We start from the raw sequence: 26902 nt of genomic DNA on the forward strand, positions 1-26902 counted from the left end.
CAGCTGCCTAAGGTGATGCAACTAGATAGCGCAAAAAATGAAAATACAGGTAGCAAAAAAAGCCCTCCGGGGCTGAGAGGCTAAACCTCGAGTCTACATCCAGCTTTTTAAACCCCCCAGCCGTAGAACGCCGCGTGGGAAAAGTTTACTCCGCGGTTTTGCTGAGACGCCGGAGTCTTATTTCTGAGCCTGGTTGGAAGGACTCTCGCGAGAGGACGCGGTGAGCCCCGCCCCGCCACGGGGAGGGAGGGGCAAGGAGGGGGCCGGAAGCGCTCCGTCCGGCCCGGAAGTAGTGCTGACTAGGTACACGTGAGCGGCGGCATGGCGGCCCACCGTTCTGGCCCTCTTAAGCAGCAGAATAAAGCTCATAAAGGCGGGCGGCATCGGGGTCGGGGATCCGCGCAGCGGGACGGCAAGGGTGAGAAGATAGGGTTGGAGGAAGAAGAGTTATTTTAGATGTTAGCTGCTTTTCTTTGTGTGCAGACAGTTCCTATCTCCGGCCTGGACCGCGCGCAAAAGGCTCTAAGATGGGCGGAGAGGGTCCCCTTTCTGGACTCTCTGGTATCTTGCATAAGAGCCCTTTTTAATCTTCTAGGCCGTCTAGCACTGAAGGTCCTAAGCAGGAAAGTGAGAAAAGAGCTCAGCAGAGTAGACCAGAGGCATCGCGCCAGCCAGCTCCGAAAGCAGAAGAAGGAGGCGGTGAGAGGAGCAGGGATTGGGGAGTGGTGTGGTTTCACAGCTGTTCTAGGCGGTAATGCCTCGAACTGAAAAATGTGACCCTGGGAAGGGGCCGGGGATGGAAAAATAATTCTCGGGCACATGTCAGTCATGCAGATCTAGATTCATGCTAGGACATTCTTTGTTTTGGTGCAGGCTTCTGCCCACTCTCCCGGCCTACGTGCCTTTTACAAGAAAGATGCGGTGGACTGGGAGTGGGGAGTGGGGGGTGAGGAAGGGGCGTCCATACTATGGGAAATACAATACTGAAATGAAGTACTGAAACATTGATCTTTCTATTCTCAGGTTCTGGCAGAGAAAAGACAGCTGGGCAGCAAGGATGGTCCTCCTCATCAGGTGCTGGTAGTGCCTCTGCATGACAGGATTTCCTTGCCCGAGGCCTTTAGGCTGCTTCAGGATAAGGACACTGGAACAGTACACTTGAATGAGTGGGGAAGCACCCATAGCTTTGTGCTGTTATGCCCCCGCTTGAAACATCGGTGGTATTTCACATCTGCAAGGCCAGGTTGGAGCATACAACAGTGTTTTCTATTGTTGTATTCTGAGTAGTAGTAATATTCTTTTAGTATGATGTGCTGGTGCCAAACACCTCTTCCCACTAACTTTGTCTTTTATCTCCAGGGGATCTGCACGCTGTGTTAGACATGGCTAAAGTGGCGGATACCATCCTTTTTCTCCTTGATCCACTAGAAGGCTGGGACAGCACTGGGGATTACTGCCTTTCCTGCCTTTTTGCCCAGGGCCTTCCTACCTATAGTAAGTGAGTTAGGAGTATTAGAGGTAAGGGGGGGAAGTGAATTAGCATTTATTATGCATCTATAATTTTCCAGGCACTCTGTCTGACACTTGATACAGGAATACAACTGGTGGGTTGTATTTGGCTGGTGGCGAGTTGTACATCTATGGCTTAAGTTGGTCCATCATTTAGAAATTATCTATCAAGCTGCTTTTTATTTCTGGACTACTCTTTGCCCAGAGGAAGAAGAGTATGAACTTTGGTTTCACTATGAAAATTTTTTAGGGTAGTTGAGTGTTCAGTTTCTCAGTGATCTCTGGTCTCACAACTGAACTGTTAGCTTGTTTGTGAACTACGGTGGGGATTTACACGTGGTAAAGTAAGTAACAAAGCCCTTTCTCTCTTGCTCACAGCACTAGCTGTCCAGGGGATTTCTGGCCTCCCACCAAGGAAACAAATAGATACCAGAAAGAAGCTAAGTAAAGCAGTGGAGAAGCGCTTTCCTGATGACAAACTTCTCCTGTTAGACACACAACAGGAGGCACAGATGCTGCTCAGGCAGTTGGCTAACCAAAAGCAACGACATCTTGCCTTTCGAGATCGACGGGCCTACATGTTTGCTCATGCTGCTGACTTTGTGCCTAGTGAAGAAAATAACTTGGTGGGCACCTTAAAAATCTCAGGCTATATTCGTGGACAGACTCTGAATGTAAATAGCTTGCTGCATATCATTGGACAGGGTGATTTCCAGATGAAACAGATAGATGCTCCTATAGACCCTTTCCTTTTAAATCCTAGAGTGGTCAAATCACAGGACTCTGGAGCTGCAATGGAGGTAAGAGTGATGTTCTTAAAAACTATGTATTGTAGGGGTGCGTGGGTGGCTCAGTCGCTTAAGCATCTGACTCTTGATTTCGGCTCAGCTCACGATCTCACGATTTGTGAGCTCGAGCCCTGTGTCAGGCTCAACGCTGATGGCACAGAGCCAGCTTGGGATTTTCTCTCTCTCCCTCTATCTTTGCCCCTTCCCCACTCGTTCTCTCTCTCCTTCCGTCTCTCTCTCTCTCTCAAAATAAGTAAACGTTAAATGTTTTTTAAACGACTTGTAGATTTATGTGTAAACTGGTGTAGGATGTGAATAACATCAGAGGAGGTAGTCTGCACTCTTAGACAACTATACTAGCCTCTGGAGGTGACTGCTAGTTTGAAGTAAGACAGTAGTCAACTGAATATGTTGATATCCTGTATTCAGCACTTTATAGGTACCTCACATAGCAATTGGCTTTGAGTGTATAAAAGACACAAGATGCAGTCTCTTTCCTTGGACAGCCTAATTACGTCAGAAAAAATGGCAAACATCAAAGATTGAAAAAGTGTGGTTGAGGGATAGAGACCTGCTGTGTAAGTTGAGAAAGTAGACTAGCAAGCTTCACAGAAGAGCTCAGACTTGAGCCAGGTGTTGAGATGGATGAATATGACTTATGAGATGAAGAGAGATGAAACTGTCGAAGAAGATAGAGACAACATGAATTTAGTCCCAGGGATAGATCAGATGGTTTCTTTGAAGAAATCAGCTTGATGGGAGTAAGGTAGGTAATAAATGTGTAGGAGTGAGAGCAGATGATGAAAGGCCTCAAAAGCAAGTAGAGGTATGGACTTAAAATGCTAGGAAATTGAAATGGTTGAAAGATTTGACCAGTTGGGCTCACTGTTTCATTCTGTTTTTATTTTATTTTATTTTATTTATTTATTTTGAGGACTGTGTTATTTCTGAATCTTTCTGGTTACCATGTTAGATTTAGTAGATTTTGGGTAACGTTTGGTGTCAACTATTCTGGTTTTCAGATTTGTGCTATGGATGCTGTGGTTGATATGGAGGAAGACCTTAAGGTCCTAATGAAGGCAGACCCTGAAAGACAAGAATCTTTGCAAACAGAGGTTATCCCAGATCCAATGGAGGGGGAGCAAACCTGGCCCACAGAGGAGGAACTGAATGAGGCAAATGGTTGGTATTGGCAAACTTGTTTGTATTTCATATGGCCTAGAATTGTGCATTTTCTCTAGCTGCTCACAGGGTAGGGTGGGATGAGATGTATTTGGAGGTTAGTTTTCCCCTCTATCTCTAAAGGCTGTATGTTTGCACCAAGCAAACATTGGACATAGCTTTGCTCCATTTTTCAAAATTACTTGTGTTGTTGTTTTCTCATAAACAGATAAACAACTTTGATTTGTTGCAAAGCTTATTGGGCTGTGTAAGTGTCGCTAGTTCTGAGGCAGCTGAATTAAATTTGGAAGTAGTCTGTTCTACTCATAGTGTCTGCTAGAGTTTCTGGTGTTGATAGCAATGTCTGGTATTATCTTGCCTAGGTGAGAATACGGGAGTAATAGGGGAAAGGTGTGTATGTGTACGTATGTATATACACGTGTGTGTGTATATATAAGTATATGTATGTACATACTTTTTTAAGAGAGTGCGCAAGAGGGGTGGAGGGGAAAAGGGAAAGAGAGAGAAACTTAGGCAGTCTCTATGTTCAGTGCTGAACCTGACGCAGGGCTCAATCTCACAAACCTGGGATCATGACCTGAGCCAAAATCAAGAGTCACATGCTCACCTGACTGAGCCACCCAGGTTCCCAGAGGTATATAATTTAACTTAACTCATTTGGGCTTCTACAGACTGCTTGAAGGAAAGTTCCAAGGTGGTAAAGAAGGTTCCCAAAGGGACATCCAGTTACCAAGCTGAATGGATTTTGGATGAGGATGGTGAAAGTGGTGGGGAAGATGAATATGATGATACAGAACATGAGGATTTTATTGAAGAGGAATCTCAGGTAAAGATATGAATCCTTAGGCCACTTCTGCGTACAGCCCCAAATGCAAGGCAAAGTGCAATCCTGACCTTGAGGGTTGTGTGTGATCAGTTTCCTAGGAATGACTTAGAGCTGCCAGAAGTGAGACTTTCTTTTATAACTTAATCTCTATTAGAATTGATACTGATTTTGACTAGGTGCATAGTAAAACTAATTTACTTGTAGTTTAATGGTCTTTAGGGTAGAGACGGGTGTGAAACTGTAATCTTTATTCTATAGGATGAGAGCAGTGAAAAGGAAGAGGAGGAAGAATGTGAAACTATGACTATAGGAGAGTCTGTGCATGATGATCTGTATGATGAGAATGTGGATGAAGAGGCTGAAGAAAAAATGTTGGAGAAATATAAACAAGAAAGACTGCAAGAGATGTTTCCAGATGAAGTAGATACCCCCCGTGACGTGGCTGCAAGAATTCGGTTAGTCAACAAGTCTAAAATCAGTGTTTTTATTTAAAATTCATGTGGCTCAGAAGTGTGTCAGTGTGATAAAAAAAAACACAACACATTGTCCCCGTTTCTGAAGGGCTAACATTCTATATGGGAAGGTAAGACATACATACAGAAACAGTAATACGTAATCAAGTTCCAGACTGTGGTGCAGACTAACAATGTCACAGTACTTTAACCAAGGGGAAATACTAAGGTTAATCGGCAAGTGCTTCCTATAGGAGCTAATACTGAAAGTATAAAACATTTTGGAGATTTGAGGGAGTTTGGGCAAGAATAAAAGCGTGAAGACGTAGATGATGTCTTCCCTGGAGATGAATCTGATTAAAGCCAGAGGGTTTACATTGGATATTAGGGATGTAATATTTTTGTCAAGGACCTTGTTTGCCAGGTTAAAGAGCCACTCTAAGTACTTTGTCCTTTGTCAGTGAGGGGCTGGGGTTTGGTTCTGAAATACTTGTTATGAGTTGTTTTGGAGTGTGGTTTTAGGCTGTTAGATTATTTTGAGAGATACTGGGAGAATTTTTTTACCTTAGAGTCTTAGCCATTTTAGAAGTGACTTGAGTGAAAAAGTAGCACCATATAAATTTGACTATTTTTTAAAATCTTCTTTATCTAGATTTCAGAAATACAGAGGCCTCAAGAGCTTCCGGACATCTCCATGGGATCCTAAGGAAAACCTTCCTCAAGATTATGCTCGGATCTTTCAGTTTCAGAACTTTACTAATACTAGGAAACGCATTTTTAAAGAAATTGAAGAAAAAGAGGTCGAAGGAGCTGAGGTATCTGCCTTACTTTGTCCATCCCTGTAATTTGCTGTTTGCCAAGGTGCCCTCTCCTTTATTCCTTCTCTTGGCATGAGTACCTTATTTAGTTTTGTGCTGCCCATAGTTGAATTAGAGGAGCCACTGAGTCACTGGTGAGAGTGATATTGAGAACAAAGAGGTATCAGATGTTAACTGAAAAGTTTAATCTGGGTAGTTGAGGGCATCTGTGAAAGGCAGTTTTAAAGGGTGAGGATGGGCTTTAGGGTAGTTTAAGAGACTTCTAACATATTTGGAGAAATGCTTCATCATTGTCGAGACCTTAAGGGTAAATGATTATTTTCTACTTTCTTTTTGGCAGGTTGGCTGGTATGTCACGCTTCATGTCTCTGAAGTCCCTATCTCAGTGATTGAATACTTTAAGCGAGGGGCACCCTTGATTGTATTTTCTTTACTACCTCATGAACAGAAGGTGAGTTAGTATTTTGTGGGAAATGGGGACTTAAGAAACTTTCCAACCAGTTTTGTATGATAGTCTGAAATTTTATGTGACCGACATTTTACTCATTGGGATGTAAACAATCTGCCTTAGGATGAAGAATCAGAGAATATGATGGTGAAGTCAATGATGGTGTTACACAACATGTCTGAACCTGTCTGAAGCATCTCAGTGATGCACTCTGTGTTCTGAGACTTCTCTGTCAGATTAGATTTTAACCAAGGGTTGGCAGCCTTAAGTGGGGGGTGGGGGGGGTGCGGGAAGGAGTGGTTGGGCCACGCGTAGGTCTCTTTCTTGATGGCCAGTACTCGTGTGTATTGCGTGTATGCGAGAGCTCTGGCCTTTGGTCAGTGGAAGAGTTTGGGAGGTAACTGTCTTGAATGAGTAGTTTTGAGGTGTGTGGTGAGTTGAGTAACTTGAAGGCACTGCGTTTGTGGCAGATGTTGAGCTTCTGCATTGTTAGACATGGGAAGGTTAGCTAACACAGAAGGCTGCGTGAAAGCCCCAAAAACCAGCCTATATGTAACTTGAATGCCAGTTGTTGGTAAAGGTAAAAGGTAAATCTTATTTACTGTAAATGAGTATTAGAGCGAATTTGGATCTGCTAGTTTAGTTTGTCTTTTTTCAGTTTAGGCTGCTCTATTCCAGATAGGAAGGTCTGTTTTTCTTATGTGGTTCCCAGATGTCAGTACTGAATATGGTGGTGAGCCGGCACCCTGGCAACACTGAGCCTGTGAAAGCTAAGGAGGAGCTGATCTTCCACTGTGGGTTCAGGCGCTTCCGAGCCTCACCTTTGTTCTCTCAGCACACTGCAGGTAAAGCAGTGGGGAAGCTTCTGGGTTCTTGTCCATCTTAATGTCTTTTGGGGGACTATTGATTTTTAGTGCGGGTGTGTAGAATACACAATTTGAAACTCTGGGTTTCTGGGTTAAGGGTATTTTCACTACTCTGGTCTAGGAGCCAATGATGTTTTTATTCACAGTGTCTGAACCTGTCTGAAGCATCCCAGTGATGCAACCTCTGTGTGGTGCTGAGGCTTCTCTGCCATGAATATTTGTTCCAAAGTGGTTTTGAATGGGAGTTGGTGGCTCTATAAAATGGTGTCACAAAGTGTAGAACCCTTGGCATCTGATGGCCGGTGGCAGTGTGGGTGAAGGATAGGGGTGGCCCACAGTTGGGTAAAACAAGTACGTGGCTTCTGAGATGTTGGGATAAGATGTTGAAGAGTGGTGACCAGGGACACTTTTATGGCAAAAATGATTGGACTCCTATACATTAGGAGTGGGAAGATGTTTGGAGGCTTCTGAACATTACCACACACACTCAGCTTTCAGCAGTGGCTGGAGGAAGATGATGAAGGCAGTATTAATGGGTACTCTGGATGATTTCTGTTCTTACTAGCCATATGTTAATTAGCTATGCTATCTAAATGAGGAATTATGTTCTCTTTCCCTTAAAATATTTTATTTCTCTGTAAATTCAGTATTAAGCAGGAGGGAGAGTTTCATTGAAGATAAAAGCAGAAGCTCAGGTAGTCCTCAAGATCAGAGATCAGCTAAGTATGGCCCTTAGGCCAGATCTGCCCCACTGCTTGTTTTTGTCAAATAAAATTTTGTTGGAACACAATTGTGGGTTGTTGGGTTTTTTTTTTTCCTTCTTTTTTCCCCCTTTTTTCTCATGTGTTGTCTGTGGCTGTTTTTTTTTTGCTATAGTGGCATAGCTGAGTAGTAGTTGGAACAGAAAGACTGTATGGCCATAGGCCTAAAATACTATGTTGCCCTTTATAGAAAATATTTGCCAATTCTTGCTCATGACTACAGGCTTTTGATTTAGTGGAGGTATTTTCTGTAAAGCATTGCTTCCCAAACAAGGTAGGGATAATGAGTGTCAGAATCACCTGGAGAACTTTTTCAAACCCCAAATATAGTCCAAGCTCCAAGATTTTGCCTCCTTGTTGAAAAATCACTGTGAAGGACTGAGTTGTATCTCACAGTTGTATTGAGGTAGGAAAATATTTTGAGAACTAGTGGGGCAAAGAAACATAAGTTGCCTTAGATTTGAGTTGCAATGATACAGCTTTTCACAGTCTTCTGGATTACCTATGGCTTCTCAAAATGTTTTTACTTTTTATTTTTTAACCCTTATTATGGCAGCGGATAAACATAAATTTCAGAGATTCCTGACTGCTGATGTGGCCTTGGTAGCGACAGTATATGGCCCAATCACGTTTCCTCCTGCATCTGTACTGCTTTTTAAACAGAATAGCAATGGTAAGTTAAGTTCACAGAGGTGAACAGACCTGTAGGTCCTTAATAGGTTTAAAACTATTTCCTGTATTTAGATTTGAGAGTCATATGGTATGAAGAACGTAATAATAGTTTTCAAAATACCCCAATCTCAGCCTCAGACTGGGTCTGAGACAAGGATGACAAACGGAACTTTATCTTGCTTATAAACCATAGCCAGTTGATAGGTGCTGCTCAGACTGCTGTATTTAGGATAGGTTCTCACAACAGGCGTAGAGGGAATATCATTTAATGATCTTTGCATGGACCCAGGAGGGCAGCATAATATATCCTTACTTTAAGGTTTCTCTAAAAAGATCTTGTTTGGGTCTTTAAGTGGACGGGGGCAATCAGTGAAGGCTTTGGCTTGTAGACTCCTGTTGCTCTGCTTTTGCCCCATAGGAATGCACAGCCTCATTGCCACAGGCCATCTGTTGTCAGTGGATCCAGACAGAATGGTCATCAAGAGAGTTGTTTTGAGTGGTCATCCTTTCAAAATTTTTACTAAGATGGCAGTAGTGCGCTACATGTTCTTCAACAGAGGTGGGTGTGAAGGATGGGATCAGATTGCCTTTGTGGGGTGAGGGTTGAGTTTACCCTTTGTGGGTACATGTTTCATCTTGGTCTTCTCTTTGTTTCTTTCTAAGAGGATGTGTTGTGGTTTAAACCAGTGGAACTGAGAACAAAGTGGGGCCGCAGGGGACATATCAAGGAGCCTTTAGGTAAGAGAATGTGGGATTTGGTACCTTGTCTAGGTTTCTCCAGTGCTACTAAATGACTGTTGGGTTAGAAGACTACTGCTTTAACGTTTTCTATTTTAATTTGACCAACTTGCTCTGTTTTCTTTCTAGGTACTCATGGCCACATGAAGTGCAGTTTTGATGGGAAGCTAAAATCTCAGGACACAGTACTGATGAACCTCTATAAACGAGTTTTCCCCAAATGGACTTATGATCCATATGTACCAGAACCAGTACCATGGATGAAAAGTGAGATCTCTTCAACAGTGCCTGAGGTGGATATGGAGTAATGGATTCACTGGGATTCTGTCTCATTGCTGCTAGTTAGCACTCTAGGGATGGGATCCTACAGGTTGTAATTGGACAAAGTTTGTTTTCTACTTTAGCCTAGAGGTCTGCTGCCAGTTTTGGCAAAAGGCTTTTCTTGGCCCTGATAAGGTGTCACAGTAAACTATGGATGTTTTTCTCTTGCTACTTACTTAGTAAACAAAACAAAACTATTACTGAAACATCCACTTTCCAGTAGGATTTTGAAAGCTGTTTAAGAGGGGAAGATAGGGAGTTAAAGTAACCAGGAAACAAAATTTCCAAGTATCTCAAGACACTGAATCCCATCTCTTTTGCATAAACTAAACAGAAACAGATTGATAAGGAGCTGGCCTTTCAGCCTGCTTCACCCAAGTTAGGGAGGTTAAGTCTACATTTCCGCCACTGAGTACAATACAAATGTTCTTCACTTCTGGGGAAACTGTTTGAAAATGCTGAGACAGCACAGCGGCCACTCCAACACCAGCTGTAGGTTCAATAAGCAGTTTCATCCTCTCCCACACCAGCTGGGTTGCATACTGTTGGTATGAAAAGGAGTAAGAATTAGTGAAATGGGAGAAGGAGAAAGAGCCTCGTTGGTTGGCCTTTACAGTTAAAGGCCAGATGGGGTTATATGCCCAATCTGAATTTTCTTCTTGGCCATATGTATATGCTTGCCAGGGAAGGGCAGGGCTTTTTTCCCATCCTTACTCTGCTTCTGTTGAGAGGATTGTCTAATACATCTGGGGTACCCTCCCACATGTCATGAAGTCATCTTGTCAAGTCCCCAGGGAGTCAGTTTCTACTTAAAACAGGAGAAGATTCTTTTGCCTAAGAAGTTGATCCATTGTTTTGTATTTTCCTTTTCTATTGGAGCCTCACCTTAATTTCATCCTCTGTGACCGTGAAGACATCATCCACGAGGTCCCTTATAATAGGCCAGGTGTTTAAGCCAATGCTGGACTTGACACCATCTGCTATGGTTTCTGGAGGATAGGGATTGGGGGTCAGTTCCCCTTTCAGCTTGGACTGGTAGCAGTCATCTGCATTCAAGGGTTCAGCAGCATATACCTTCACACTAGGTCTCAGAGCCTGGGAAGAGGAATATTAGATATTTTACAACTAGCCACAGCATTTTGCTTTGCATGCGTGCAGTAAAATAGGCAACATAGGTAACACATTTCTGTTAAGTAAGAGCCTTTCCTTTGATTGATGTAATGAAAATAGACCTTTAAGCATTTTAAATTGTATCCCTAATACTGGCCTTAAGTTGCTTAGATCATATCTGGTTCCATTGATAACTTGGGGAAAGAGTAGCCCCTGGATAGTGGGTTGTTGAGGTGGAATTCAGGGAAAGGACTATGAGGGTGTCACTCATTGTAACTGCTTTTGTGCTGTCCAGTTATGGATTAAGAACAAAGTAGTGAGGCAGAGAAGAGCCTTCCATTTCAAGTGCCAAGGGATGATGGGAAGGAATAGCAATTGGGAGGAATGTTGAACCAAGTGTCCATAGTGTAGTATGATGTAAAATAAAATTTGCTATGCCTGAAGTGGGGAGTCCTCCAGAAGCTATTTTCTTTCTTTTTTTTTTTTTTTTTTTTGAAGCTATTTTTCTTTTTTATTTTTTTAAGGTTTATTTATTTTTGAGAGACAGAGACAGAGCGTGAGCAGGGAGGGCAGTGGGAGAGGGAGACACAGAATCTGAAGCAGACTCCAGGCTCTAAACTGTCAGCATAGAGCCCAGTGTGGGGTTCAAACTCATGAACTGTAAGATCATGACCTGAGCAGAAGTTGGATGTTGAACCAACTGAGCACCGAGGCACCCCCAGAAGCTGTTTTCTTACCTTAACTGTAATTGCTATTCCAGCAACCATTCCTCCTCCTCCTACAGGAACCACCAGTGCATCTATCAAGGGTATCTTTAGTGAAAAGAATGTAAAGTATAAATAGGTCTATCAATAACCAGTTTTATATATACGTAAAATAGACTACAGCCAGATATCAGCTTTACCAGTGGTTAAACAAGAATTAACAGCTCTCACCTGGTTTAGCACTTCCATGGCAATCGTCCCTTGCCCAGCTATCACTGCAGGCTCCTGGTTGGGATGTACCATGATGCCTTCTGTTTCTTCCAAAATTCTTCTTGTAACATTTTCTCTGGACTGAAAGAGTACATTAATGTAGCTCATTCCATTTATACTGAATAGACTTCCCAACAAGTTAGATTCAGTCATTTAACATTTTATTGGCCATCCTTATTTCAGACTGTTTTTGGGCACTGGGGATATAACCGTGAACAAAATGATCATTGTGCTCAGTGGATTTATGTTCCAATATGGTGGGAAGGGGTGCATATAAGTAAATATATGGTATGCCTAACTGCTATGGAGAAAAGTAAGTTTGTTTTCGATAGGGTGCTCAGGAAGGGCCTCTGGTCATGTGACATTTTAATAGGTTTGAACAAGTCTTGTGAATCTCCAGAATATTCCAGGAAGAGAGTAATCGCAAGTGCAAAGACTACAAAACAGAAGTGCTTGGCCTTTCTGAGAAAAGGCTAATAAGTTAGTTTGGTTGGTGTGGAATGTTTGGGGGACAGTAATAGTGGGAGATGATGTCAGATATGATTGGAATGGGCCATTTCATCCAGGTGTTAGATAATTGTGTGAATTTTGGTTACTGCTGTGTGTGAGAGAAACCACTGGAGGATTTTCAGCTGACAAGAGACAAGTTCTAACTTATTAAATGGATAGTTCTGCTTGGTCTCTAGAAAACAGACTAGTGGGGCAAGGGTGGAAGAAGTAGAGAAACCAGTTAGGATACTGTATCTAGTTGAGAACTGATGTTGGTTTGAATCAGGGTGTTGATGGTAGAGGCTGTTAGAAGTAGTTGGATAATGGAAATGATTTGAAAGTAGGACTAAGATTTGGATGTAGGGTGCGGGAGAGTTCTCAAAGATGACTTCATTTACTTTGAACACCTAGAAGGATACAAGTTGTCATTTATTGAGATAGAGAAGACTGGAAGAGGAGCAGTTTTGGAGAGGAAGTTCAGGAATTTTTTTTTTTTTTTAACGTTTATTTTTGAGAGCGAGAGAGCGAACAGGGGAGGGACAAAGAGAGGGAGACGGGAGACAAGGAATCCCAAGCAGGCTCCTCGCTGTCAGCACAGAGCAGGGGTCAAACTCATGAACCACAAGATCACTTGAGCCGAAATCAAGAGTCAGACACTTAACTGACTGAGCCACCCAGCTTCCCCAGGAGTTTGGTTTCAGAGTACATTTGAGATGCCTATTAAGACATTCTGAGTGGGAATATCAGGTAATTGTTGGATATACAAGTCTGGGTTAAGGGCAAAGATCAGGACTGGATTTAAGAGTATAAGTGATATTTTAAACTCGGAGATTAATGATGTCACCTGAGTGAGTATAGAGAAAAAGTTGGGCATGTTAACATTGAGAGATGAAGAGGAAACATAGGAGACAGAATAGCCAGTAAGCTAGGATGAGAAGTTTCATTTGACAGTCAAGGTGACACTGAGCACTGCCCTCTTCTTTACCTCATCACTGTGTTCACTGTATACTATGGAGGCTCCGTAGGCTTGTATTGCCAATTTTTTACAGTTGGGAGCTGTTTGGGGCACCACAATGTAAGCAGGAATCCCTGGGAGAGAGAACCATGTTTAGTTAGTACAAATCAGAATTTAGAATAGAAACTTCTGTCAGTTTGCTTATATAATCAGATAGGAACTTGGAAATATCCTTCCCACAATTATCACCAATCTCACTGGGAGTAAGAATACTTTTCCACTCTTGTCTGATGATCCTACCCAGTACCCTGAGAAGTTAATCAAATACCTTCCAATTTGGCAGCATAAGCAAGAGCCTGGCCATGGTTTCCACTGCTGTGAGTAACCACAGCTTTGGGCTTCTCTTCTGAGGTGGCAGGAATCAAGCCTTTGATTGCATTAAGGGCACCACGAATCTGGAAAAGGATGGTGAATCCATGGATTTGATGGAAAAGTTTCTTTTTAAAACACCAAAGAGCTTTCATGAGTTTTCTTTTCCTAACACCACACATCCATTCCATCACGAAATCTCACTGATTCTACCTCAGAAATATCTCATGTGTCTTTGCCACTACCTTGGTGAAGCTTCATTTCTCAACTTGCATTGTATCAAACCTCAACTGATCCTCCAAGGCTCATTCTCTAATATTTCCACTAGATTATGAAATTGTCCTTTTTAAAATTAGTTTTTTGTTTTTTTGTTTTTAATTTTCAGAGAGCTTGAACAGGTGAGAGGGGCAAGGGAGAGGGGGCGGACAGAGAATTCCAGGCAGGCTCCACACCTAGCACTGAGCCCGATGAGCGTCTCGATCCCACGACCCTGGAATCATGACATGAGCTGAGATCAGGAGTCGTTGAGCAACTGATTGAGCCACCCAGGTGCCTCTGAAAGTGACCTTTTAAAAACAAATGTTACCTTTTTTCATTGACTGGCTATTTTGTAAGAAGTACAGATTCCTTGGAAGTTGTGGTCTTTCTAAAACATATTTCCTGCTTTCGTCACTGTTCTAGCCATCCTAAATTGCTTCCAGTTTCCCTCCTACCAGGTTAGCTCATACCCCTGTACCTCTCAGCATGCTGGTACCCCTAAGTCTAGTTCTTTTCCTTCATTCCTTGATCTGGCTAAAAGTGCTCACCTGTAAGACTTGGGTCAAACAGCATTTGGTTCAACTTCCTTGATCTCCCAGGCAGAATTAGGCATTTCAATCCATGGTGTTTGATTTGTATCTGTCTTACATTACTTGTCATTAACCTGTTTGTTGACTAGCTTGTCTTCCCTTGTAAGTGTGGATAATAGCACAAGACCTACTGTATATATGTGTGTATGTGTATATATATGTTCCTAGTAAGTGAAAATAAGTGTTTGATGTCTAATGAATAAAAAATAAAACCATAGCAGAAGCAAAGGGCAAAAGAGAATAGTGTTTTGTTTAACATAAAAGTGCTCATTAATGGGTGGGGAAAAAGGTCCTAAAGCTACCACTTAATGGGTATTCATACCTGTCAGGCATAGGGCTAAATGCGGCTTTCAGATTTTTACCTGAAAGGATCTTAAAGAAGCTCAACTGTCAGAAATTATAGTAGCGAATCAACACAGAAGTTTAACTTTTTAAAAAAATTTTTTTAAGTTTTTAAAAATTTAATCTCTACACCCATGGGGCTCAATCTCACAACCCCCAAATCGAGTTAGTTGCATGCTCTTCTGACTGAGCCAGCCAGATGCCCCCAAAAGTCTATCTTTTTTTCAACGTGTTTTTTTTTTTTTTTTTTTTTAATTTATTTTTGGGACAGAGAGAGACAGAGCATGAACGGGGGAGGGGCAGAGAGAGAGGGAGACACAGCATCGGAAACAGGCTCCAGGCTCCGAGCCATCAGCCCAGAGCCTGACGCGGGGCTCGAACTCACGGAGCGCGAGATCGTGACCTGGCTGAAGTCGGACGCTTAACCGACTGCGCCACCCAGGCGCCCCTCAAAAGTCTATCTTTTATGCAAAGGGAAGGCTCTGACATATTTTATAGAAAAAGATCTTACTGTGTGAAGGTTTAGCCTGGTTTAGATCTTTTATATTCACAATAAGGTATCAAGGAATAACAAGCTGACACACAGCAAATGCCTAAACTAGGTTATATACACAGTGATCACACTTGCCCATTTTGCCTTGCAATAATCCAGGTTAATGTCTGTTGTCTGGGTTTAATCCCGAGTTACCCCTTCTCAAATATGCTCTAGTTTGGACAGTAAAATATATGATCACCCCAATTATAAGAAAATTTGAGATTGGGGAGCCTGGGTGGCTCAGTCGGTTAAGCATCTGACTTTGGCTCAGGTCATGATCTCTGGATATGTGGGTTCAAGCCCCACATGGGACTTGGTGCTGACAGTTTAGAGCCTGGAGCCTGCTTCGGATTCTGTGTCTCCCTCTCTTTCTGCTCCTCCCCTGGTCATGCTCTGTCTTTCTTCTCTTTCAAAAATAAACATTAAAAAAAAATAAAGAAAATTTGAGATTAAGTAAATGTTCAAGTGGCTTGTCAACACTGATGCTAAGTAACCAGGACTTGATCAAAGGAAAATTTCTACAACCCTTTTTCTTCAGCTATAAAAATAGTTCTAAAAATGGGTATTCATACCTGTCAGGCATAGGGCTAAATGCGGCTTTCAGATTTTTACCTGAAAGGATCTTAAAGAAGCTCAACTGTCAGAAATTATAGTAGCGAATCAACACAGAAGTTTAACTTTTTAAAAAAATTTTTTTAAGTTTTTAAAAATTTAATCTCTACACCCAGGATTACTGTTTTACTGGGTGGTCAGGAGGATCAAATAAATGTATATGCAAAAGGGGTTTGAGAAGATAATGATACACTAGCAAAAGGGATTGTTACCTTAAAAGATCCAGTTTTCTGGAAGAGTTCACATTTGAAGAAAAGATTGCGCCCTGTTACTTGATTCAAAATGAAGCTTGTTAGCACTGGTGTGAGGTGGATAAAATCTTGAATGTTGACACGAGCTTTCTCAACATCAGCAAAGGAGATGCAGTACTGAGCACACATGGTTCTGAAATCCAGGAATCAAAAAGAGGTTAAAGCCTGAGACTGTGTTTAATGAGAAGATTTTGAAAATGGCTTACAGACCCATAGAATGTGTAACAGCAAGAGTGAACCATAGTGTAAACCATGGACTTTGGGTGGTAATGATGGGTAATACAGGTTCAATTGTAACACCACCACTCTGGTGGGGATGTTGGTAATGGGGGGGAGGGGCTCTGCTTTTGTGGGGGACATGGGATATATAGGAAGTCTCTAATTTCCCATCAATCTTGCTGTGAACCTTAAATTACTCTTAAAAAAATCTCAAAAAGAGGGAGGAAAAAAGAAAATGTACAACACAGGAAAATATACCTGGGGCCTGTGATGTTAATGGAACTGTTTCCAGTACTGGGGCTCCAGAATCTCTATAGAAAACTTGTCTTGAAGCTGACTTACTTTCTTTTATTTTTTAAAAATATTTTTCTACATTATCTGACTTTATTTATTTTTAATTATTTTTAGTTTATTTTTTAATTTACATCCAAGTTAGTGCGATAATGATTTCAGGAGTAGATTCCAGTGATTCATCCCTTATGTATAATACCCAGTGCTCATCCCAACAAGTGTCTTCCTTAATACCTCTTACCCACTTAGCCCTTCCCTCCACCCATAGCCCTCAGTTTGTTCTCCATATTTAAGAGTGTCTTATGTTTTGTCCCCCTCCCTGTTTTTATATTATTTTTGTGTTCACCGGTTTTGTATTTTAAGTTCCTCATATGAGTGAAGTGATACGATATTTCTTTCTCTAATTTCGCTTAGCATAATACCTTCTAGTTCCATCCACGTAGTTGCAAATGGCATTGAAGCCGACTTTCTTAGTAAATGTGTTAAGGTTTTATTTATTTTTGTTCTGTTGTTTTCTGGTGAAGCTTTATAGAAAATAATTGGTGGTGATTTTTGAAGGCTTAAAGCTCACCCCTCATACACACCATCCATTTCTTGGCACTGTCATTGGTCTCTACATTTTCATAATTGTGAAGTTTGAATGAACTGTGTTCAAAATGCTATAAATTTTTATTTAAAAAATATTTAAGAAGGAGAAAAGTTGCTTGCAATCTTACCATTTTGATAAATTATGTTCATTTTCCAACTCCTGTTTTTTCAATATACATACATTATATGACAGCTAAAAGCATAAATAACATTTTGTTTACCCCTATTCCAGTTGGCTCAATTTCTTTAAAGTTTCTTTAGTTACTGTTTTCAATAACTTATGCTTCCATTTTTCACTATTTTTTTTTTTAAATTTTTTTTTCAACGTTTTTTATTTATTTTTGGGACAGAGAGAAACAGAGCATGAACGGGGGAGGGGCAGAGAGAGAGGGAGACACAGAATCGGAAACAGGCTCCAGGCTCCGAGCCATCAGCCCAGAGCCTGACGCGGGGCTCGAACTCACAGACCGCGAGATCGTGACCTGGCTGAAGTCGGACGCTTAACCGACTGCGCCACCCAGGCGCCCCTATTTTTCACTATTTTTATTGTAGCATTTAAACATGAAGTTTCTTTTTATTTTTCCTTATTAACAAAAGCAATGCATGTTCAGTGTAAAAAACAGATTTGATCTGTTTCCTCCTCAAAGACAATTGCTATCTAACTTCTGGGATTTATCTTTCCAGGCCCACACACCTATACAAACAAAACTTTTTTGACAGATTTGATAACTTGCCTTTTCTTTTTCACTTTCTTTTTTTTTTAATGTTCATTTATTTGAGAGAGTGAGTGGGGAGGGGCAGAGAGAGGGGGAGAGAGAAACCAAAGCAGGCTCCGTGATGTCAGTGCAGAGCCTGATGCAGGCACGAACCGTAAGATGATGACCTGAGCTGAAACCAAGAGTCCAGATAGATATTTAACCAACTGAGCCACCCAGGTGCCCCTCTTTTTTCTATTCTTTTTTTTTTTTTTTTTTTAAGATTTTATTTTTAACCTCTATACCCAGCGTGGGCCTTGAATTCATGATCCTGAAATCAAAAGTCCTATGCTCTGAGCCAGCCAGATGCCCCTAGCTTGCTTTTTCTGAGACAATATGTGAATCTTTGCTTATCAATAGATATACAACATTTTAGATGGCTACTTCTTTTCACATAAATACCATAGTTAAAGTTTTTTTGATGGGAGGGGAATCTATATTAATGTAACAAAGAGACCCGTTGCAAGATCTTTTTGTCTGTGTTTTGGGTAAATTGTGCCAAATGTATTTTGCATCAAAAGGCATGCACACTTATAAGACATTTGATACCCATTGCCAAACTGACTTCCAGAGGAGTTGTAGATTATATCAGTTTACATTCCCAACAGCAGTTTCTAAGGAATGCCCTTCTTCCTTCACCCAGTTGTGTCATTTTTAATCTGTCAATTTTTAAAATTTATTTTTGGGGGAGAGAGAAAGCAGGGGAGGGGCAGAGAGAAAGGGAGACAGAGAATCCTAAGCAGGCACCATGCTGTCAGCACAGAGCCCTGCACATGGCTCAAACCCACAAACCGTGACAGCTGAAATCAAGAGCTGGACACTTAATCGACTGAGCCACCAAGGTGCCCCTTAGTCTGTCAATTTAATGAAATATGTCTAGTAGTTTGAATTTATATTTGTTAGTGATTGAACACTTTTTCTGTATATATTTATTGGCTACATTCTCTTGTGACCCTAACACACCACTTACCCAATCAGTTTCTTCTGAAATGCCATGTTTATCAAAGATTAAATTTCTATTAACACTTGGGAGCTTTCCTGGACTTTGTATTTTGTTCCACTAATCAGACTGCCAATTCTTTTTCCAGTTCACTGTATTAATACGTTCTTCCATGATTATGCCAAAATGTATTGGCTTTTCTGGTTAAACCTCTGACCTTTTTTTTTTAAATATTTATTTATTTTGGTGAGATAGCATGTGAGGGGGAGGGGCAGAGGGAGAAGAGAACAGAAGATCTGAAGCAGGCTCTGCGCTGACAGCAGGGAGTCCAATGCGGGGCTTGAACCCATGAACTGTGAGATCATGATCTGAGCCAAAGTCAGATGCTTAACTGACTGAGCCACCCAGGCACCCCAAACCTCTGACTCTTGATTTCAGCTCAGGTCATGGAGATAGAGCCCCCAGTTGGGGGCTCTAAGTAGACAGCACAAAGCTTGCTTGGGATTCTCTCCCTCTCTCTCTGCCCCTCCCCTGCTTGTGCACATGTGGGCTCTCTCCCTCTCAAAGAAAAAAAAAATGTATTGGCTTTTCTCACACATTTCTTCCATAAACTTTCAAAATCCTTTATCAAGGTTGCCAGAAAATCCAGTTTAAGATATACAAATGAAGGGTACCTGAATGGCTCAGTCGCTTAAGCGACCAACTCTTGATTTGGGCTTGGGTAATGATCTCACAGTTTTAGTTTGAGCCCTGCATTAGGCTCTGCACTGACAGGGTAGAGCCTACTTGGGATTCTGTCTCCCTCGCTCTCTGCCCCTCCCTCACTCGCACATGCTGTCTCAAAAATAAACATTTTTTAAGAATATGCAAATGAAGTGGGGGCATAATTGACATTTAAAAATACTGAGTCTTGGGGTGCTGGGTGGCTCAGTGGGTTAAGTGTCTGACTTTGGCTCAAGTCATGATCTCACGGTTCGTGGGTTCTAGCCCTGTGTCAGGCTCAGTGCTGTCGGCTTGGAGCCTGGAGCGTGCTTCAGATTCTATGTCTCTCTCTCTCTCTGCCCCTCCCTCACTCATGCTCTGTCTCTTTCAAAAATAAATAAATACTAAAAAAAAATTTTTTTTAAATAAAAATACTGAGTCTTCCTATCCATGAGCATGGGTGTCCTTCAATTTAGTAAAGCCTTTGTTTTAGGTTTCTAAGTAAGATTTTCATTATTTATGTCCTGTGTGGATCTGATTAAATTTATGCTTAAGTAGAAAATATTTTTGTTGCTTTTGAAATAAGGTATCTTTTAATATTTTTTTGATTGCTTACTGATGATATATATGAAAGGTAATAATTTCTGTATATTTATCATGTAATAGGATACTTAGATTACCTTGTTAGATATAATAGTTTTATAGTTTATTCTCCAAACGACCATGCTATCTGTAAATAAAGATGATTTGTCTTTGCCTTATAAGCATACCTCTGGTAACTTTTTCAGTAACTTCACAGCTAATTGGTTTATCTGGATTTGCTGCTTTCTCCTGAATGTCAGTAATTTATATTTTTTGGGGGGGAAATCATCTAATTTAAAATTTCAAATGGGTTAGTATAACGTTGAACATATTAATATTTCTAAGCATTTTTCCTATCTGGTATTCATTTATTCATCCAATCAAATATTGAGCACCTCTCTGTGTCAGATATTTGATCTGGGGATACAGTGTTAGAAAAGTAGACTTGTCATTGCTCTTAAAATTTATAATCTAGTGGAGAGATATTTACAAATATTGATAGGTGGTATTAGGGAAGTGTGTTATGATAGGATACTACTATAATGGGAAGTTATATAGATCAAGGATGAAGGAGATTAAGGAAGGTCCTGTATGGAGAAGTGAAATTTAAGTTATGACCCATAAGGTGAATGGGCAGAGTAGAGGGAAAAGTGTCTCAGGTGGAGGGAATATGTGTGAAGGCTTCAAGGAGGGAAATAACTTGGCATATTCCAGAAACTAAAAGAAGGCCAATGTATCTGAAAATAGTGATCAAAGGGGAGTGTGATAAGAAAGAAAGAGTGAAGGTGGCAAGGTCTACATCGTAAGTGACCATGGCTCATGGATTTTTTTCTGAAGAGCAACAGAATGCCTTTGGATAATTCTGAGCAGGTAAGTGACATGTCAGAATTTGTATTTTCAGAAATTCACTCTGGCTCCATTGTGGTGAATGAAAAGGAAAGAAAGAAGATTGGAATCAGTCCATTTAGGAAGTACTGTTGTCTACATGAAAATCCACAGGTGCTTGGATGGTGCAAGTGAGGGTAGAAAAAATAATCATTCAAGATGTATTTTGGAAAGACAAATCTGATTTTAAAATGGGAAAAGGACTTGAATGGACATTTCTCCAAAGAAGATATAGAAATGGCCACAAGCACATGAAAAGTTGCTCAACATCACTAATCACTAGGGAAATTCAGATGAAAACCACAATGAGATACCACCTTACACCTATTAGGATGATTACTATTAAAATACAAACAAGTATTGGGCAGGATATGGAGACACTGGAGCTTTAGTGTACTGTTGCTGTTCGTGGAAATATAAAATGGTGCAGCTGCTATGAAAAACAGTATGGTAGTTACTCAAAAAGTTAAACATAGAATTACCATATGATCCAGCAATTCCTCTTCTGGGTATATACCCAAAAGAATTCAAAGAGTGTTTCAAAGACGTATTTGTATACCTATGTTAGGAGCAGTAGGATTCATAATAGTCAAAAGGTGGGAGCAACCTAAGTATCAACAGATGAATGAGTAAACAACATGTGGCATATACATACAATGGAATATCATTCAGCCTTAAAAAGGAAGGAAATTCTGACATGTTACATGGATGAATTTTGGGATATTATGCTAAGTGAAATAAGCCAGTCACAAACAAATACATGATTACATTTATATGAGGTACCTAGAGTAGTCAGATGCACAGAAACTAAAATGGTGGTCACCAGAGGCTGGGGGGAATTGGAAGTTGTTAAATGGATATAGTTTCAATTTTGCAAGATAAAAAGAGTTCTGGAGATTGGTTGCACAACAATGTCAATGCACTTAACACTACTGAACTGTACACTTAAAAATGGTTACGATGGTATATTTCATGTAATGTGTACTTTACCACAATTAAAAAAAAACCACACACACACACACAAAAGAGATACATTTTGGAGATTATAATTAGGACTCTTGGTTGCAAGTCACAGAATCCCAATATGAATTGGCTTAGGCACAAGGTGGAGGTGACAGCATTTACTGGCTCACGGAATCCAAGAAGAGTTGAAACATGGGAAGGGCAGGAATATGGAGCTTCAGGAACAACTGGAACCAGGGACTTGAGATTTTTCCAGGACTTTCTCATTGTTTCTCACGTCTGCTGTTTTCTGCATGTTGGCTTCATTCTTTTTCATTGCAGACCAGCTGGTTCCACATGGCAGGACATTTGGCTGCTGACAGCTCCTGTGTTTTACATTTTATGGTTTCCACACTGGAAAGGGATTTTTTCCTTAGTTTCAGTTCAAAAATTCTGGGTAAGGATTCTGATTGCCACATCTTGGCCCAGGACCAGCAGTCAAGGATGTGAAGTCATTTAAGATAATACTATGCAACAGTCAGAAGTATTTACAGAAACATGAAGAAGAAACAATGATTTCTATGACACAGTATCAATTATGCACATTTAAGACATGCACATGAAACTATACTATTCAAAGATACATGTATATCCAAAGACATATATCAAACACATTAGACTGGCTACCTAAGAAGGGAGGGAAGGAACATAAGTAACTGGTTTGAAGGGAAAAAAGATAAAATGAGAAAGGACTTGTTGATGACAAGGTGGACGAATAGCATGATTGCCTCAAATCTCTGCACCTGAGGGAAAAATAGCAAATGAAATAAGAAAAAAAGGAAAGACAAAAAGAAAAGGTACTTCCAAGTGAGAATGGGGGGGGCACTTTTCAAGAGAAAAGGTGAGAATGTTGGGGTAATTAATTCCATAGCTGTCCACTGCAGAGATAAAAGAGACATGTCCTGATACTGGATTAAATGTGGGGAGTGGGGGAGGGGTAAGTATTAAGGGTAACTCCTGGGTTTTGACTTAGATGATGGCATAATTTACTGATATGACTGGTGAAGAAACAATCCCGATATCAAGAGTTGCATGCTCTACCGACTGAGTCAGCCAGATGCTCCTGAAGTGTGTCTATTTTTTTTTAAGTTTATTTATTTATTTTGAGAGAGTGAGAGAGAGAGAACAAGGAGCAGAGAGGGAACAGAGAGAGGGAGAGAGAGAGAATCTCAAGCAGGCTTTGCACTGTGAGCGAGAAGCCCGATGCAGGGCTTGAACTCACAAACTGTGAGATCATGACCTGAGCCAAAATCAAGAGTAGGACACTTAAACGACTGAGCCACACAGGCACCTGGGAATGTGTCTATTTTTAATGTCTGTTTTATTTCTGAAGAATGAGCTCTCCCATTTATTTATCAAGTGCTATTCTTTTTCTTTTATTAATCTCTGATTTCATCTTTATTTCTTCCATTTTCTACTCTTGTTTAATGCTTAGCATATTATTGTTCTTTAAAAATCTTAAGTTCTTAAAAGTTTTTATTTAAATGAAGTTTTTAATTTTAATTTCAGTGTAATTAACATAGCGTTATATTAGTTTCAGGTGTACAATATAGCGACTCAACAATTCTATACATTACTCAGTGCTCATCAGTATAAGTATACTCCTTAATCCTTCTTCATCACCTATTTCACCCATTCTCCCACCCACCTCCCCTCTAGTAACCATCAGTATGTTCTCTACAGTTATGAGTCTGCTTGGCCTCTTTTTTTTTTTTCCATTTGCTCATTAGTTTCTTGAATTCCACATATAAATGAAATCATGTTATTTGTCTTTCTCTGACTTCATTTAGCCTTATACTCTCTAGCTCCAACTATGTTGTTGCAAATGGCAAGATTTCATTCTTTATGGCTGAATAATATTCTATTATGTACTTACACACATATACATACACATATGTGTGTGTGTATACACACACACACGCGCGCACACACACAATATCACATCTTTCTTCTCCATCTATCGATGGACACTTGGGCGGCTTCCACAGTTTGGTGATTGTAAGTAATGCTGCAATAAACACAGGGATGGTGCATGTATCCCTTTTGAATTAGTCTTTTTGTATTTTTTGGGTAAATACCCAGTAGGGCATTTACTGGATTGCATTCTTTTAAAATTAGTAAGGGGCGCCTGGGTAGCTCAGTTAAACGTCCAACTTCAGCACAGGTTGTGATCTCGCAGCTCAGGAGTTCCAGCCCCTCGTAGGGCTCTGTGCTGACAGCTCAGAGCCTGGAGCCTAATTCATATTCTGTTTCCCTCTCTCTCTCTCTCTCTCTGCCCCTCCCCTGCTCACATTCTGTGTCTCTCAAAAATAAGTAAACAGTAAAAAACAATTTTAATTAGTAATAAAAGCACTCAGGCTATAAATTTTCCTCTGAGTACTGCTTTAATGATACATTTTGTTATGCAATATTTTCATTAATTTTAATTTTTAAAGAATCCACACTCTTAGCTTTATTTTTTTGACCTAGGAATTACGTAAAATTTATGTTTTAAGAAAATTCTAAGTAGCTAGAATTTTGCTTAATTTGTGATTATTTACTTCTAGTTTTACTACTTTGTGCTCAGCAAACGTGACCTGTAAAATTTTTGGTTTTAGAAATTGAATTCCTCCCTTTCCCATTATCCAAATGTTTTTTGTTTTTTGGATTACCCATATGTGACCAAATTCCTACTATAAGAATTAAAAATATAGAACTATAAAGATGTTTCAATCTCTCCCATTAAATCTACTCTCTTCTACAAAGACAACCACTATAATTAAAAAGTTTGGTTATGTATATAGTTCCATACCTTTTTTGGGTGTATTCATAGAGAAATATACATATGAAAAAAAATTTTTTTGCTGCAACCCGATAAAACCATACTCTATATATTGTTCTGCAACTAGCTTAAAAATTTTTTAAATTATACATCTTGCTGTTACATGTCAAACACATTTGAATTTTTTTTTTTGAATTTTTTTTTTTTCAAATTTTATTTATTTTTGGGACAGAGAGAGACAGAGCATGAACGGGGGAGGGGCAGAGAGAGAGGGAGACACAGAATCGGAAACAGGCTCCAGGCTCTGAGCCATCAGCCCAGAGCCCGACACGGGGCTCGAACTCACGGACCGCGAGATTGTGACCTGGCTGAAGTGGGACGCTTAACCGACTGCGCCACCCAGGCGCCCCCACATTTGAATTTTTTAAACTCAGAAGCTTTCATTGTAATACAGGTCTAACTATGATTGTTCATTTATTTTTACCTTGGTATTTCATGAATGCTTTAAATCTGAGGGCTAAATTTAAGTCTTAAATTCAAATTTTTTCATCAACTTAGTAAATTTTCTTCTATTATTTCTTTGATAACTGATCCTTCTCAGTCAGTTCCATTATGACCTTCCGGAACTTGTATTTATTATTAGTTTTCTGGATCCATTCTCCATGTCTTCTATTCTTATTTCTCATAGTTTTATGTTATACTTCCCTCCTGAGTTCTGGTAAATTCTCTTGAGTTGTTTAAACTTTTGGCATATCTCCTCTGCGGTACACTGTTGCATTAATTTGGCAATCATGTTTTTCCTAAGAAAGCATTGTTCAGATTGGTTTTCCATTTTTTGAAAAAAATTGATGCAATGTCCTAACTCCAATGTTAAAATGGCTAGGTTTTAATATTTTTTTCTTATTTTGTTCCTGTTTTAAAGATTGCCATTTGCTCTGACCACTCAAATCAATTTCCTTCTTTTGAATCATTGAATCTCTTCACATATCTTTTACCTTTCTCCACCTGCTTAACCTTCTGGTGGCTAAATCTGTGTCACATAATAGGGACTGAATTAGTTCTATCAGAGATTGTTCAAATCTTTTAGGCCCAGTCTAAGGAATAAGAATGTGTAACTATTCTTTGATGGTGTAGAGGTCCAACAGACTGTGTGGGACTGGTAAAGAGCAACAGGTGGAGGGAGTTTCACCACAGTTCTGAATAGGGGCTCAGGAACAAGAAGTTAAAGTACCAGTCTTCTGATCCAGTTACATTTAAAAAAAATTTTTTTTTTCAACGTTTATTTATTTTTGGGACAGAGAGAGACAGAGCATGAACGGGGGAGGGGCAGAGAGAGAGGGAGACACAGCATCGGAAACAGGCTCCAGGCTCTGAGCCATCAGCCCAGAGCCCGACGCGGGGCTCGAACTCACGGACCTCGAGATCGTGACCTGGCTGAAGTCGGACGCTTAACCGACTGCGCCACCCAGGCGCCCCTGATCCAGTTACATTTTAAAGATGAAAAAAACAAAACAAAACAAAAACCCCAAAAAACAAAAACAAAGCAAAACAACAACCACAACCACAGAACCAGGGAAGTCAGCTAATTCTCCCAAGAATCCACAATGATACAGAACTTCCCAAATCAACTTACAATACCTCGATTTACTTCCACACAATCCCTTCCCTCAGCAGAAGCCAACTATACTGTATTTTTAAAAAGTCAGGAGGAAAAAAAGAAAAAAAGTCAGGGGTCTCGGGGAGGTAGTCTGCCATAAAGGAAAAGACATAAATGAAAAGACTGATACTCTGGTAGCTAACCATTGTGTCACCCTGGGCAATTTGCTACGGTTCTCTAGGATTCAGTTTTCTCATCTACAAAAAAGGAGGGCGGGGTGCAGATAATAACTGCTCTTACAAGAGCTTAAGGTCCCCAAGTAAAAGACTGGGGCGCTAGTCCAGGCCTGTGGCGGGAGACCCTGGCCTAGGATGACTGGAGGCCGGATTGTGGGTGTCTCCGTCAGCCCAAAGTCCCAGTGTCCTCGATGGCCACCACAGCTGCAACAGCAGCCACTGCCACGAACGCCCGCCTGGCCTGGCCTGGTTTGGCCCGGTCTGGCCTCTCCTCACCTCACAGGCGCCGCGCTCCCAACTCCAGCCTCAGCTCACCTTCCCGACCACACCTCTGCGCACGCGCAGCGCCCGCCTCCCCAGCCCTCTGGAGTGGCTGAACTGGCGTTCAGAGCTTTTCCTCCCTGTGCGGCCACCGTCGTTAGGGGAGGAGGGCGGGAGGGGGCGGGGACACGGGTGGGAGGTGGGTAAGCGCGCGCAC

General features: G+C 40.8%; 2 protein-coding genes, 1 long non-coding RNA gene and 2 other non-coding genes across 5 annotated transcripts; 3 read left to right on the forward strand and 2 right to left on the reverse strand.

The window, feature by feature from the left end:
• The first annotated feature begins 318 nt into the window (after nt 1-318).
• Nucleotides 319-9726, forward strand: TSR1 (TSR1 ribosome maturation factor). Its single transcript, XM_047080609.1, has 15 exons — nt 319-418; nt 596-699; nt 1024-1243; nt 1360-1494; nt 1888-2309; nt 3320-3479; nt 4151-4305; nt 4564-4760; nt 5410-5572; nt 5916-6026; nt 6736-6868; nt 8207-8323; nt 8741-8881; nt 8986-9060; nt 9190-9726. Exons 1-15 carry the CDS (start codon nt 322-324, stop codon nt 9366-9368), a joined length of 2409 nt encoding a protein of 802 aa, XP_046936565.1. The 5' UTR covers nt 319-321; the 3' UTR covers nt 9369-9726.
• On the forward strand, nt 6169-6258 carry LOC124513658 (small nucleolar RNA SNORD91 family). Its single transcript, XR_006962486.1, has one exon. It is a non-coding gene; the product is annotated as a small nucleolar RNA SNORD91 family (small nucleolar RNA).
• LOC124513656 (small nucleolar RNA SNORD91 family) lies at nt 7006-7100 on the forward strand. The gene has a single exon (XR_006962484.1). It is a non-coding gene; the product is annotated as a small nucleolar RNA SNORD91 family (small nucleolar RNA).
• SRR (serine racemase) lies at nt 9621-16004 on the reverse strand. The gene is made up of 7 exons (XM_047080610.1): nt 15828-16004; nt 13238-13364; nt 12940-13043; nt 11427-11546; nt 11229-11303; nt 10267-10476; nt 9621-9923 (listed from the first exon to the last, which is right to left on the reverse strand). Exons 1-7 carry the CDS (start codon nt 15993-15995, stop codon nt 9708-9710), a joined length of 1020 nt encoding a protein of 339 aa, XP_046936566.1. The 5' UTR covers nt 15996-16004; the 3' UTR covers nt 9621-9707.
• A 5854-nt stretch (nt 16005-21858) lies between these two features.
• On the reverse strand, nt 21859-26750 carry LOC124512957 (uncharacterized). Its single transcript, XR_006962268.1, has 2 exons — nt 26701-26750; nt 21859-22184 (listed from the first exon to the last, which is right to left on the reverse strand). It is a non-coding gene; the product is annotated as an uncharacterized LOC124512957 (long non-coding RNA).
• Nucleotides 26751-26902: the final 152 nt, after the last annotated feature.

Source organism: Lynx rufus, unplaced genomic scaffold, assembly GCF_022079265.1.
Source record: "Lynx rufus isolate CCGP_SWC_20201006 ecotype Redwood Valley unplaced genomic scaffold, mLynRuf1.p SCAF_18, whole genome shotgun sequence".
Classification (NCBI taxonomy): Eukaryota; Metazoa; Chordata; class Mammalia; order Carnivora; family Felidae; genus Lynx; species Lynx rufus.

Coding starts and splice junctions, on each gene's coding strand:
- TSR1 (XM_047080609.1), top strand. CDS start 322: ATGGCGGCCCACCGTTCTGGCCCTCTTAAGCAGCAGAATAAAGCTCAT. Junction 5,573..5,915: donor AAGAGGTCGAAGGAGCTGAG/GTATCTGCCTTA, acceptor TCTTTTTGGCAG/GTTGGCTGGTATGTCACGCT. Junction 9,061..9,189: donor ACATATCAAGGAGCCTTTAG/GTAAGAGAATGT, acceptor TTTTCTTTCTAG/GTACTCATGGCCACATGAAG.
- SRR (XM_047080610.1), bottom strand. CDS start 15,995: ATGTGTGCTCAGTACTGCATCTCCTTTGCTGATGTTGAGAAAGCTCGT. Junction 13,365..15,827: donor AGAAAACTGGATCTTTTAAG/GTAACAATCCCT, acceptor ATCCTTTTCCAG/ATTCGTGGTGCCCTTAATGC. Junction 11,304..11,426: donor CCATGGAAGTGCTAAACCAG/GTGAGAGCTGTT, acceptor TTTTCACTAAAG/ATACCCTTGATAGATGCACT.